This window comes from Theropithecus gelada, chromosome 2 (genome assembly GCF_003255815.1).
Source record: "Theropithecus gelada isolate Dixy chromosome 2, Tgel_1.0, whole genome shotgun sequence".
Classification (NCBI taxonomy): Eukaryota; Metazoa; Chordata; class Mammalia; order Primates; family Cercopithecidae; genus Theropithecus; species Theropithecus gelada.
In genome coordinates this window covers 103,255,826-103,269,803 of record NC_037669.1, presented here as the reverse complement: position 1 = coordinate 103,269,803, position 13,978 = coordinate 103,255,826, and the positions used below count along the sequence as shown (strand labels likewise).

At 35.6% G+C, this 13,978-nt stretch overlaps 1 protein-coding gene across 11 annotated transcripts in view; it reads right to left on the bottom strand.

Moving 5' to 3' along the window:
* LRRFIP2 (LRR binding FLII interacting protein 2) overlaps nt 1–13,978 on the bottom strand; it is a 130,845-nt gene that overhangs the window by 58,445 nt on the left and 58,422 nt on the right. For 2 of the 11 annotated variants that reach the window (XM_025376036.1, XM_025376037.1), the window contains exons 5-7: nt 10,192–10,248; nt 10,049–10,093; nt 1,476–1,541 (exon numbers count right to left, since the gene is read on the bottom strand). The exons of 7 other annotated variants lie outside the window; for them this stretch is intronic. In XM_025376036.1, the coding sequence (XP_025231821.1) occupies nt 1,476–1,541; nt 10,049–10,093; nt 10,192–10,248 (168 nt within the window). Of the gene's footprint in view, nt 1–1,475; nt 1,542–3,630; nt 3,673–10,048; nt 10,094–10,191; nt 10,249–13,978 lie in introns of all 11 variants that reach the window. 2 more of the 11 variants (XM_025376035.1, XM_025376038.1) reach the window with 2 other exon arrangements.

Here is a 13,978-nt window from a genome sequence, read left to right as displayed (position 1 = left end):
CCTAGTCCCATTACTTGTCAAAATAAACTGACAAATTACCAAAATGAAAGAGAGAGTACAATAAATGTGGTTTGATCTAAAACACTATGGCAGGTTCATTTATACAATGCACAAAATAAACAATAATAGTATACATTATAGCTAACTGAGGGAGAGAAAACCATCTATAAAATTCCCTTCCCAACTTCTCTAGCCATCTTTTTCACTCAAGGTTAAGCAAATTTAGGCAATTTCTGATTTAAAGACTCCACCAGTGTTGACACTGCAGTTGAGGATACCCCTACTCTCACCCCACCCCTACCACCCCTAGCCCTGCCTTCCCACACCACTCTTCACTCCCAACTCACACCCTCAACTAGGCACTAAGGTTCACCTTTCCCCAGAGATCCCAAGACCTTACCTTCCAGGGCCTCTCGTTAATGTCCTCCCCATTACATTCTCCCTTCTCTCCTTCCTTCTACCAACCAAAGCCTTCCAACCCTCTCCCCATCCAACCCATGGGAACCCTGAATTATGAATTAGCAAAGAGTTGGGACTGCACTTCCTTTGCCAGTACTGTTGCAACCTAACAGGAAATGGGTGTTCCCAATGTACCAAGTGGGCATTCTGGAGATATTCCTTTCCTCACAGAAATTTGTTTAGCGGCCAGGCACTGTGGCTCATGCCTGTAATCCCAGCACTTTGGGAGGCTGAGGCGGGAGGATCATCTGGCCAACATGGCAAAACCCCATCTCTACAAAAATACAAAAATTAGCCAGGAATAGTGGCACATGCCTGTAATCCCAGCTACTTGGGAGGCTGAGGCAGGAGAATTGTTTGAACCTGGGAGGTGGAGGTTGCAGTGAGCCGAGATTGCACCATGCAATCTAGCCTGGGAGACAGAGCGAGACTCCAACTCACAAAAAAAAAAAAAGAACAAAAGAAAAAGAAAAAAGAAATGTTGTTTTGCAAAGTGACTAGAATAAAGAGTATATTCATTCTGCAGTTTAATTACATTATAGATTAACGAGTTTTCAGCAAGCTAGTATGGAAACTTTGCCATTACACATTTATTGTAGAAATGAGAAAATGCATTCCAAGTTTCCAAAACACAAACTTTTAGAATGAAACCTATTTGTGAGTTTAGTTACTGCCCATAATGCCACAACTAAATCAATTCAAATTCCTAAAATAAGGATGAGAATCTTACTAAACCTATTCTTCAGGTATATTCCAAAGGACAATTCATAAATGAAAATACTTGTTAATGAGCTTCTTGTGATATAATACTAACTCTGCCTGCTGGGGTTTGCATTTGTTAATACTAAAACTTGCAAATGAAAACAAAATTATTTTTAAATTTCTGATAAATCATGTTTCAGCAGATTATCAAGTTTCAATAATGCCCTAGTAGCACACCAAAGCAATCATAATCATAATCCTTAAGTTCCTAATAGTACTTTGTGAATTGTGATATGAGACACAACAGAACTAACCAGTGGGTCTTTATGAGAACCAGAAGACCTCTTCTTCATTCCATGAGAGTGACTATAAGAATGATTCTGGAAGTAAATATTTCAAGTTAACTTCAATGATTGCATAGGGAAGTTATGAAAATAATTTAATAAAATTCATCTTGAAATTATATGCACAAAGGTCTATATGAGATACACAATAGTTTACATGCAATTTATTTCCCAAAGGTTAGTAAACAATTCACTGCACTTTACTAGCTAGGCTACCTGGCCCCTCTACACATTTGCATTCCTCCCTCACCTCCCTCTGTGCCAAGCATCTCTGTGTCTGGCCAGCTAAAGAAAACCTGATTAGAACTAAGAGCCAGGCAGGATATTTGTGGAGACCTTCATGCCACACTTGAGTCCCTCTGGCTTCTTTTTTTTCTTTTTCAGTAGAAACAGGGTGTTGCTCTGTCACCCAGACTGGGGTATAGTGGCACAATCATGGCTCACTGCAGCCTAGAACTCCTGGACTCCTGCCACAGTCTCCTGAGTAGGTAAGACCACAGGTATGTACCCCTACACTCAGCTAATTTGGGGTTGGGGGGACAGGTAGAGACAATGTCTTGCTATGTTATCCAGGATGGTCTTGAACTCTTGGTCTCAAGTGATCCTCCTGCCTCAACCTCCCAAAATGCTGGATTACAGGCAGGAGACACCACTCCTGCCCCCCCCATCTTCTTTATAAGGATATAGGTAACAAGATAATTCATTTCCTTCTATAGTCTTCCTTCCCTAAAGGTCAAATAGCAATCTTTTGGAACAATTAAAACAGGACTGAGAGAACGAAGAACATGACATTAAACTGTCCCAGTCCCAGACAGTACTCTTAACCCAAATTAGTGAATCCACAGTATGTAATGCTCAGGAGGGAAACAACCAACATGGTATGGATTGCCCAGCATACCATAAATGGTCACCTTATAAAAGGGTCCCTTGAAGGCAGGATTGTCTCAATATCTAACTTTTCCTAGGAGTACAGAGCCAAGTACATATGGGAAAATTAAGGCCAGCAAACTAAATAGGTAAATTGGTAGATAAGAAATCTAATCTAGGTACGTACTACTTGCCTGAAATAAGAAGGTGTGGCTAGAAGTGCCCTACCTATCAAGAGCCAAAGGCAACAGACTGCTCTAGGTAAACCATCTCACATATATATGGTTGTATCCCCAATCAATGATTAAAAATTCATTTTTCTTTTTTTTGAATATGCATCTTTTTATATATTACTCTGAACATTTTAAGAGATGTCTATGTAATTTAGAAACTCAGGCAACCTAATGACAAAATATTAACCCAAGAAAAACAAGCTATAACTTAAATTCCTTGGTTAATGACATACCATAAAAAACTAACCAAATCAAACCAAAATGTATGGACATAAACTGATGTCTTAGGTGTCCTCTAACACTACTGGATGTTTTCTATCTAGCAACTTCACACCTGCTAGCTTGTGATATATGACATAAAACACAGTTAGGGCTTGTGCTCAACATTAAGACATGTTTATAACAGTGTTAGAATGACAATTAGTATGTTAGGTGGGTGGCTCATCGTTTTAAGATACATTACTACCAGCTGGGCATGATAGCTCACACATGTAATCCCAGCACTTTGGGAGGCCAAGGTGGGAGGATCACTTAAGACCAAAAGTTCGAGACCAGCCTGGACAGCATAGCAAAACCCCATCTCTACAAAAAAAGTAAAACAATTAGATGGGCATGTTGCCACATGTTTATAGTACTCGCTACTCAGAAGGCTGAGATGGGAGGATCCCTTGAACCCAGGAGTTCAAAGTTGCAGTCAGTAAGTTATGATTGCACCACTGCACTCCAGCCTGGTTGACAGAGAGGGATCCTATCTTTAAAATTTAAAAAAAAAAAAAAAAAAAAGATATTACTACCAATCCTAGTCCTCAATAGATAAGAATAACTTGTGTCTAATTCTGAAATCCTAAAGAAAAAAATTACTATTCATGCCACAACCACAAAACATTAGCTTTTTGCTTTGTTAGTCACATTTTCCCCAAAAGTTCGTAATAAAGCCATGAAAGTTAGTCATATTCTATAATTAGCATCAACAGATGTTTATAAAGCAAAACTCCAAATATAACACAAAGTCATGCACTACATACTAATGATGAAAGTCTTGATGATCTATCCTTGAACATATCATACTGGGTTTCAGCAGAACATGAAAGTTGGTTTGTTTCCAAATTCAGAAATATAAAGAAGAGAAGAAGTAATATTTGAGGTTATTAAAAATCCAGCACTATTTTAAAAGAAAAAATTATTAAACATGAAAGCTAATCCAGCTGAATTAAAAAAAATATTCTTCCTCCTACTCTTTCCTAGTATAAAGTATTGCTAAACTGTATGTATATTCAAAACTGTATGTTTATTTTTCTTTTAAATAACAAAATTCATAATCACTAATAGTGATATGATTCAATCTCAGTACACTATAGCACAAAACATCCTAAGGGAGCCTTTAAATACAAGAATTAAGCATTCTAAAGTCAAAAGTGCTTTTTAAGAAAATTATTATCACTTTTAACATCATTTCCTATTGTTTGAAAAGTGGCAAAAGCAAAGAATGAACAGGCAATAAGGCAAGCACACATAACTAGCATGGTCAAGCTTACAAAAGAACAATTGCAGCACCAAGATGGGGAACATTCCCTTGGATCTGCTTGTGAACAAACACCTAAAATTGTCCTTCCTCAAGAAAATGCTGATTTCTCACTTTGAGAAATCTGGTCAAAGTGTGAACTGCACAGTATCACACAGGTGTGACACAGAATATAAATCAAAGAAAAATATACAAAAGTCATAAGACCAGAACACGCATATTTCATGTAGGAGCCTTTTAAAAAGATAGTATGTGTAATATCACATTTCAAATCCAGGAAAAAAAAACAAATAGTAACTACATAGATTTATGGCTTTCACACATCGTTTCTTAAACATTCTAGTTTATATTTTTAAGCTATCTACCCAGAAAGTCATATATAAAACAAATAAAGGCAATGAACAAGTTCCTTAGGTAGTTTAAATACTAATTGTTTGGTAAAAATATCTTTCTTTTCCAACCCTTATATTCATTTAAAATTTTAAGGAATACTATTCAAAAACCCAATAGGTTACAGTTCATCAGTAGTTCCTAAAATCAACTTAGTAGCTTCAACCAGCTTTTTTTGAGACAGGGTCTCACTCTTTTGCCCAGGATGGAGTAGAGTGGAGTACAGGTTGGAGTACAGTACAGTTCACTGCAACTTCGAACTCCTGGGTTCAAGTGAACCTCCCATTTCAGGCTCCCAAGTACCTGGAACTGCAGAACTACAGGTACATGCCACCATGCTTAGCTAATTTTTTTATTATTATTATTTTAGGAGATGGGGTCTTGCTATGTTGCCCAGGCTGGTCTTGAACTCCTGGGTTCAAGTAATCCTCCCACCTCAGCCTTCCAAAGTGCTGGGATTACAGGCAAGAGCCACTGTACCCTGCCCTCAACCAGCATTTTAAAAACTAAACTAGAAGAGAAAATATTAGAGGGTGCTGTGCAAAGTAAGTGCAAATATCATTTTGTGAAACTTTTGTTTCAATAACGTATTTTCTATACTTTTACATATATACAAATCCACATGCATGAATCTTCATGTGTATACTGACTTACGGTGTAAAATGTATTCCTTGTAGAGATCACAATTTTTAAAAAGCTTAAAATATATCACAAAATCAAATTATATAATCTAGTTCTAATAAAACATTAAAATAATAGTTCAGTCAAAATAAAGCCCTTCCTTTCATGCCTAATGAAATGGTCATTTATAAAAAACATTGCAGAAACCTCAAAAAATAAATTCCATAAGTATCAGACTAAGTGGTACCATTTTACCACTGGTATAAATTCATTGAAAATGTTATTGTAATAAACACCAATTTTATTGGAGCAAAATATCTGTACCGAATGCTTTTCTTATATTATCCTGAAACTAACAGAAAACATAAGCAATAAAAAAATATTATTAATACATGTGTAACAAAATCTTGTTACAAAATTTTCCAAAATACATAATAGTATGCATTTGTTAAACTGTGTAGTAGTAAAATGTCACTTACCATGGAGTGACACTTCCCCAAAAATAAAGTTGCTTCTCTATGGAAATTTCTAAATATTTTATATCTAACCCTTTTGTTAAAAAAAAAAAAAAAACCTCCATGACCAAAATGTATATTACTCAAGTCACACATTCTAGCACACAAGCTATTCCATCCTCCAAATCAGGTAAGTTCATGGAAAAGGGTAGCTGTCTTTACTCTTATCATCCTTTCTGTAGCACCAGTGGCATTTTACACAGGCACAGGATTTAACAAGCCAAACTGGAATTAACCTGTTTCAATTTTCCTTTTCCAAAATATAACGTAGAATTCAGCTGGTTTTTAAAAAAATGTTGAATCTATCTGGTAGGAAAATCCATAATTTGGGCATACCAACTGCCACTAAAACAATGGGCAAACAAAAAAAGTCACCCCAATAAGTAAAAGTTGGCATTTATATTGTTGTAAAATAAGAAAGATTCATCAAAGGAGGAAAAGTGAAAATAGTAAGGGCTCATTTTCAAATTTTTGATGCTATAACTATAGAGCAAAAAAAATCCAAAATTTGCTATTGTAATCTTTTAAAGAAATTTTAACTGTCAAACTTGACTGAAAGTTTTCATTAGGAAACAAACTAGAAAGAAAATACATACAGCAAACAAAGTTCATCAAGTGTTAATTTCTATCAGAATGTACCTATTACTCAAATATCCAGGACGCTGGAAGTCAAAAGTGAATGCACAACACTAATACCACACATTTTCCTGGGCTACACACCATGGTGTCTTTCCTTTTGGGTGTACTGGCTCTGCTCCAAAGTGTCCCAGTTATATCCTTCGATGGGTTCTTCAATGGAATTAAACAGTGTAATAGTAAATGATAAAACACAAAATTGTAAGTATATTTTAAAAATTAAATTCATTAAAATTATACCAAGGCTACTGGTATATAAATAATAACTAAATACATGCAACAGTAAAAATCTCCACCAACGAGAAAAGGCAATTTATCCCTACTGCTCTGATTCAATCAAGATCGCTTTTTCTTCGTTTTTATGCTATGGCACAATCAACGCTCAACGCAGCCTCGACTTCCTGGACAGCTCAAGCAATCTGCCCACCTCAGCCTCCCAACTAGCTGGGACCACAGGCGTGCAGCACCATACCCAGCTAATTTATTTTATTTTTATTTATTTATTTTTAGTAGAGACAAGTTCTCACTACATTGCCCAGGTTGATCTCAAACTCCTGGGTGATTCTGCTGCATCAGCCTCTCAAAGTGCTGGGATGAAAGGCATGAGCCACTGTGTCTGGTCAAGATCACTTCATTTTCTAATTTTGGATCTCTACCTTACTGTCTTCTTGTATTTCAATGTATAAAGCAATGACCAAGCAGCTACTAATGTTCTGCACTATTAATAATCCAATCATTATATAAAACTAATAGACACAGACTGTTTCAATTCTAAATTCCTAACTTTGATGTAATCATCCCTCCCCCAATCCTACCATTCACAGTCTAGAACTACCTTTGCTGTTTTTATTTTTATACATAATGTCTATAGCACTGACACCAACATTTCTAGCCCAGATAGCTTCTGGTAAGCCACCTTTCAAAAAGATAGTATATGAAAGTTAATTGGACAAAAGGAGAAATCTAAAGTCCTAAGAATGCACCATAAGACCATAGATATATCCACCTCACATTCAGGTACTGCTAATGTTCACACATCAAATACTACGTTCAGAAAGTATTAGACCTCTTAATACACGGCCTTAAGTTTTTAAAAATAACTGGCTGAGAAATGCATAACTCCAAAATTATATAGCAAACCACAAGGAAATTTAGGTCAGTGTTTTAGGCCATCACATTTATTTCTACAGAGGACAAAAGTTGTCTAACATATTCAGCTTAAAGGAGAAGTTATTTTAAAAGCAAATAATTTGATGAAAACTTAGAACTCTCAATATTGTTTGGGTAAAACAGAAAATGTTTTATCTCAACTATATTTCTTTTAAATGAAATTAGTAGTGAGCTTTCAGACTTGTTTCCAGGGAAGTCTAAACATTTAAACTGTGCTAGATGTACACTTACAGAGAGTAATGTACTAGAATCTCCTCTAGGATGTAAAACTTTTATTAATTTTTACATTTATACATTGACGTTTTTAAATACTGGGAGTTTTATTATATCCCATATTAACAAATTTTCAAAATTAACATAATGAAATTAAATACTGCAGTTATATCTTAAATTTGTTTAATGATACAAATGCCATAAAAATAAAATCAACCTGATTACTTTATATACATTCTGGGTATACAGTTATTATCAGTTTAACTGCAGATTTCTTTTTTTTTGCAGATTTGTTTTAAAGGCTCCCAAATGTTCAAATTTTGCTGGTTCTACCTTTAAGTTAAACAAATATATAATCAAGTTTCCTAAGGTCACATACAAATTTACAAATAAGCAGCTTAATAACAACTGTGTAAAAATACACACTACGAACGTTATAATGAAAAGCAAAAGGAAAAAGCCATAAATACAAGAAGAGGATTATTTTCACAGCCTTTAAGACTCAACTTTAAAGCTTTTATTGACTGACTCCCTATATCATTCTTTACAAAATAATTATTTTAATTTTTATTTTGAGACAGAGGCTCACTCTGTCACCCAAGCTGGAGTGCGGTGGCACGATCTCAGTTCATTGCAACCTCCGCCCATGGGTTCAACTGATTCTCGTGCCTCAGCCTCCCAAGTAGCTGGGATTACAGGCATTAGCCACTACACCTGGCTAATTTTTGTATTTTTAGTAGAGATGGGGGTTTTTGCCATGTTGGCCAGGTTGGTCTGGAACTCTGAACCTCAGGTGATCTGCCCACCTCAGCATCCCAAAGTGCTGGGATTACAGATGTCAGCCACCGCTCCCGGCCTTTTCAAAATATTTAAAGAGAAAAAAACAAAGTACTATATCTCCAGGGAGAAGTATGATGAATTCACTATTAAAATTTTTCTACTGTAAAATCATTTATAGGCTGCCAATTATCTTAGATTTCTGTAACGATCTGTTAATATTCTTTTTTTTTTTTTTTTTGAGATGGAGTTTCGCTCTTGTTGCCCAGGCTGGAGCGCAATGGTGCAATCTTGGCTCACTGCAACCTCCGTCTTCCAGATTCAAGCAATTCTCCTGCTTCAGCCTACCAAGTAACTGGGATTACAGGCATGTGCCACCACACCAGGCTAATTTTGTATTTTCAGTAGAGATGGGTTTCACCATGTTAGCCAGGCTGGTCGTGAACTCCCAACCTCAGGTGATCCACCTGCCTCGGCCTCCCAAAGTGCTGAGATTACAGGTGTGAGCCACCGTGTCTGGCCAATATTCTTAAAAATCTAAAGTTTTATAACTAAAATATTCCTGATTTAGTAACCAGTTTAGTAACTTACTCTAAAAAGACAGTACATTACATTCGACAAGAAAAATAACCAGCCTGGAGAACATTCACCAAGAAAAATAGCCAGCCTGGAGTTTATATTTATGAATATAAACATGTCAACAACTAGTATGCCAGAGCACACTCAGTTTATTAGAGTCTATTTTTATCATTTATACAAGGTGGAAAGAAAATTAGAGTCAGGGAAAACTAACAAATAGAGACTTCAACATGTAAGATCATCTTACTGATTAAAAAAACTACATGGAAGTATACATATAACATTGTAACCAAAATGCAGTTGTATCCTAAAAGCTATTAAAATTTTAAAAATTTAAATAAAATAAAATGGAAAAAAAGCAAGTATACACATAGCATTATCAATGTGCAAAATAAAAGTACCGCTTTAAGGTTTAAAGTATACTTTTTTAAGAGAGAAATTAGGGTCTTGGCATAATACGAGGGTTTTTAAGGAGCAGCTTCTTCTTCCTCCTGATGTATAACAATCCATGCAAAAAACAACCTGGGGCATTCTATAAAATGTTAATCAAAATGTCAAAGCATGATAATTCCTATACATATTCAGGGAACTTCTCAAATCAGATGTTCAAATTTTCCACATAATAAAATTATAATTAATCATCCAAGCCCCAAAGCTATTTTGCATTTAATAAACTGTCATTTTTTAAGATATGAAAGTAGGAAAAGTCTGAAAGTTAGAACCAAACAAATATTATTTTACAAGATCAATCTTAATTATTTTTTTCCAAAATCAAAGGTCCTTCTATAGAAAAAGAGATTAGACCCATGTTAATAGATTAAAGTATTCATGATTTTAGAGTTGATTTACTTATGACAATAATTTGAAAGAAAGCATCATTTTCCAATGAAAGGTCTTTGCCAATATTTTATACTTCTTTTAAAAAGGCAAAGAAATATATGAACATTGTCAGATTGTTTAGGCAATTGAAGAAAGTTCACATGTAAGCTTTGTATTGTGTAGACAAGTTAAAATACCAACCCTGTGACTGCCAAGACTTCGAATGGACAATGCATCCTCAACTCCCTGATAAAAATAAAAATAAACACAGTAAAAGTTTGTGAGTGACTGCATTAAGCTAATGAGGAAAAGTATCAGAGGCAAGTTTATAGGTTATTACAAACCAGATAAGGACGATGGTGACTGGACCGGTGGGAATACCTGGCCCTTTCCGAATCTTCCTGGGAAAGGAGAAAGTACATGTAGAGTTAATCGCTGAACAGACAGTTGTTTATCAGAACTGCGCAAAGAGCAGTCAGTTAACAGCACAGCAACAACTCCTGAGAGCAGGTGGGTTTGGACAACTTATCTTTGGGGCAGCCACATTCTTTGGTTGGAAAGAAAGTAGAAATAATCTTGGCAATGTTCTTATTTTATCATGAGTATGTATGTCAGACCACTTGGAATGGTCTGTATAAGACCAAGAGAGTTCAATATACCAAGATAAAAATGTGCAAGTATACTCAACAAAGAGAAGTTGAGTTCAGCATTAAAAAAAGACATTTTTTTCATTGTGCTCATCAGTTTATGCAGGTAGGAAGAAGTGTTTACATTATCACTGATGTATTTTAACAAGACAGTATATGATTCTAAAAATACTTGGATTATAATTTTGCGCTTACTGTAAAGATTTCTTTTTTTTTCTTTTACCACTCTAACTAGAAAAGAACTGAAACAGAGCCTGAAACAGAGCCTGTGTGTTGTTAATATGAAAAACTACTTATACTTAGAAATAATTACATATATATTTTAGAGTTGGTCAAGTTATCTCAAATAATGCCGTAAACAGATTATTTTTAAAAAATGATTGCAGCCTAACAGTTGACTAAATTAAATGTAATTCTAAACTTTTCCACATTTAGCTATTAGCAATGGAGTATTAAGGCCTGAGTCATGCGGGATAAAATGGCTAGTCCCTAAAACCTACTCATCTCAAACAGTAAGGAATTTCTGATCTTTCAGAATTTCAAGTCCAAAGTGTTAATGTGCACTGACTGAAAATCTATACATTACTGATCAACTGGGTTCATGGCTTATCAATGCTGTATTTTTGTAAAATGAATCAATGCCTCAAAACTCCCTGGTTGACATCTGCTGTGACTGATGCCCTTGACCAAATCTATGCTGAAGTCTGTTTATAAGCACTACTATGACTCAATTTCTAATCAGATATTCTGATCTTTAGGAATTCATCACTGATTTACATTTGTTGTTGTTGTTGTCGTCGTTGTTTTTTGAGACGGAGTCTCGCTCTGTCGCCCAGGCTGGAATGCAGTGGCGTGACCTCAGTTCACGGCAACCTCAGCCTCCTGGGTTCGAGCAATTCTCGTGCTTCAGCCCCCTAAGTAGCTGGGACCACAGGCACCCACCACCACACCCGGCTAATTTTTGTTTTAGCAGAGATGGGGTTTCGCCATGTTGGCCAGGCTAGTCTTGAATTCCTGACCTCAAGGGATCTGCCCACCTCAGCCTTCCAAAGTGCTGGTATTACAGGTGTGAGCCACCATGCCTGGCCACTGATTTACATTTTTTGTTATGCAATAGACACATGTAGTCTGCAAGAAGCCAAGAAAATTTCTTCCCTTTCTTTATCAAGTGATACCACAAAAGTTTTGGGGGCATGTGTGTTAGCCTAGCAGGACGGGTACAGCTTATTAAGTGGTAATCAGTTCTAGGCTCCTTAGTTTGGTTAGTTTGAAAAGCCTTTACCAAAGGTGAGTTAACTCCACATGCCCCTTCCAATATTATTTGGAGTACTAGGGTAAATGTATGGTTTAATATCTAATCTTCCCTTTATTCTAGCCTTTTTTCCATTCCATCTATCACATAAGAGCATTTTCAAAAACCTCATCTAAAGAGCACACCCCATTAAAGATGCAGCAAAGACAGATGAAGTCATAGTTTCAATTATGTCCCTTATATTAATAAAAATAATTATAAATTAAAATACCTTATTAAGTATTGATACATAGTACCTCTATATTTAAAGAGCTTCTCTTGCTCCATTTGAAAAATTGACCTAAAAAGACTTCCAAAAACTACAGAATAAAATATAAACCCCCATACAGGTCAGTTAATTTGGACAGAGAGTATACTTACAGTCATAAACTATACCTTAAATAAGCACTGTCCAATACAACTTTCTCTGACCACGGAAATGTTCTATATTTGTGCTAATATAGTATCCACTAGCCACATGTGGCTACTGAGCACTTGAAATGCAACTGAGAAACCAAATTTTAAATTTTATTTAATTTTAGTCAATTTAAATTTAAATTTAATTACCTACATGTGGCTACCATACCTGATAGCACTTCTCTAAACCTATTTGACAAATATGTTTAGGTAAAACAGTAAGGCAAGCTCAAGGCAAATTTTAATTACACCAAAAACTTCCAAAACACATATTCTACTAAGAGCCTGCCAAGTAGGACCACTCCGATATAGAAAGGCAAAACATTTGGGTCGTTTTTAATTACTTCTACCTTGAATACTTTTGCACAGCGGCAAACATGAGGGAAACAGACCCTGGTAGCAATGATATAAGGGGGGGGAGGGGAGGGTAGGCAAGAGAAGGCAAGGGAAGACAAGGGAAGGCAAGGGAAGGGAGGAAAGAAAATGGCAAGGTATTCCGGTTTTCACTCAGAGATTCTCCCTTCTCTGGAAGAACAAAAAGCTTCATTTCCCAGGTATTTCTAGAGTACTATTTACATTGCCAATTGGTTTCTCTTGAATAAATTATACCAGCGGACAAAGAGAAAAGATTACAGCAAACTATGTTCTTAGGTGCCAGTTACAAGGTGTATCCCTCTATTCCACAATGAGGAAAATAATACATCGTCATTATCCCAAAAGTCCTTATTAATACTAAAGCACTAAAGACTGAACAAACAGTACAATGCCTTAAAAAATAGACATATGTTTGTTCAAAATGATGTTTTGATACATTTAATGAAAATGAAATACACTCTTTGTTTTTAAAAGTTCACCTGAAGGGAGGATGAATGGTTTTATTAAAAGAAAACCACAGTCCTATGAATATACCTGGCCATCTTTTCTGTCAACAAATAGTATTTATTATTAAGTTGAGGCTAAAGTCATTCCTTCAGTTTCAAATTAGGAGGAACTTCAAAAACCATTATTTACTCTTCCAGACATGCATTTACTCTTTTGGATACAACAATGATTAAGACAGACACCCAGTTTAAAAAAGAATCAATAGGTTCATGGAAAGTTGACTAAACTAACACTAATGGGAGGCCCAGGAAGGCATAGGTCCTTTTCTTCCTGGTCCTTTCATCCTTCCAACACATTACCAGGTGTGGCACTCTCATACCTTCAAATACTGGTTCTGCCAATGACTATGCAAGTTATTTACTTCACCAATTCTTTATAAACATATCTATAAAATTGGGACAGTAATACCTGTCTTATAATGTGAAATAAAACCTACGTAAAAAGCACTAGCGCAGTGCTGATATACAGTTTGCACTCAAAGTTGTATTCATTTCTGAGCTTCCTTCCTTTTCACTCCCTATTCATGTCCCAACATCACACTTCCAAAAAAAGGTATTATAATGAGGGGAAATTGTAAATACAGGAAAATTTCCTTCCTTCTAGTAACTGACAATCCTATTGTGGATTGTGTGTGTATGCATCATTTATTTTACTATAAATATTAGCCATTTATATTTTGTATTGTAACTATTACATGCCAACTTCTTCTTATGGGGTCATAGATAAAGCAGCCAGAGAGACAAAAATAAGAAGTGAGAGGAAGAATCGGTTTAATTTTTTTCTTTTTCTTTTTATTTGTTTACTGTCAACCCACTCACACCAAAGAATCAGTTTTTTGTTGTTGTTGTTTGTTTGTTTGTTTGAGACAGAGTCTCACTCTGTTTTTTTTTTTTT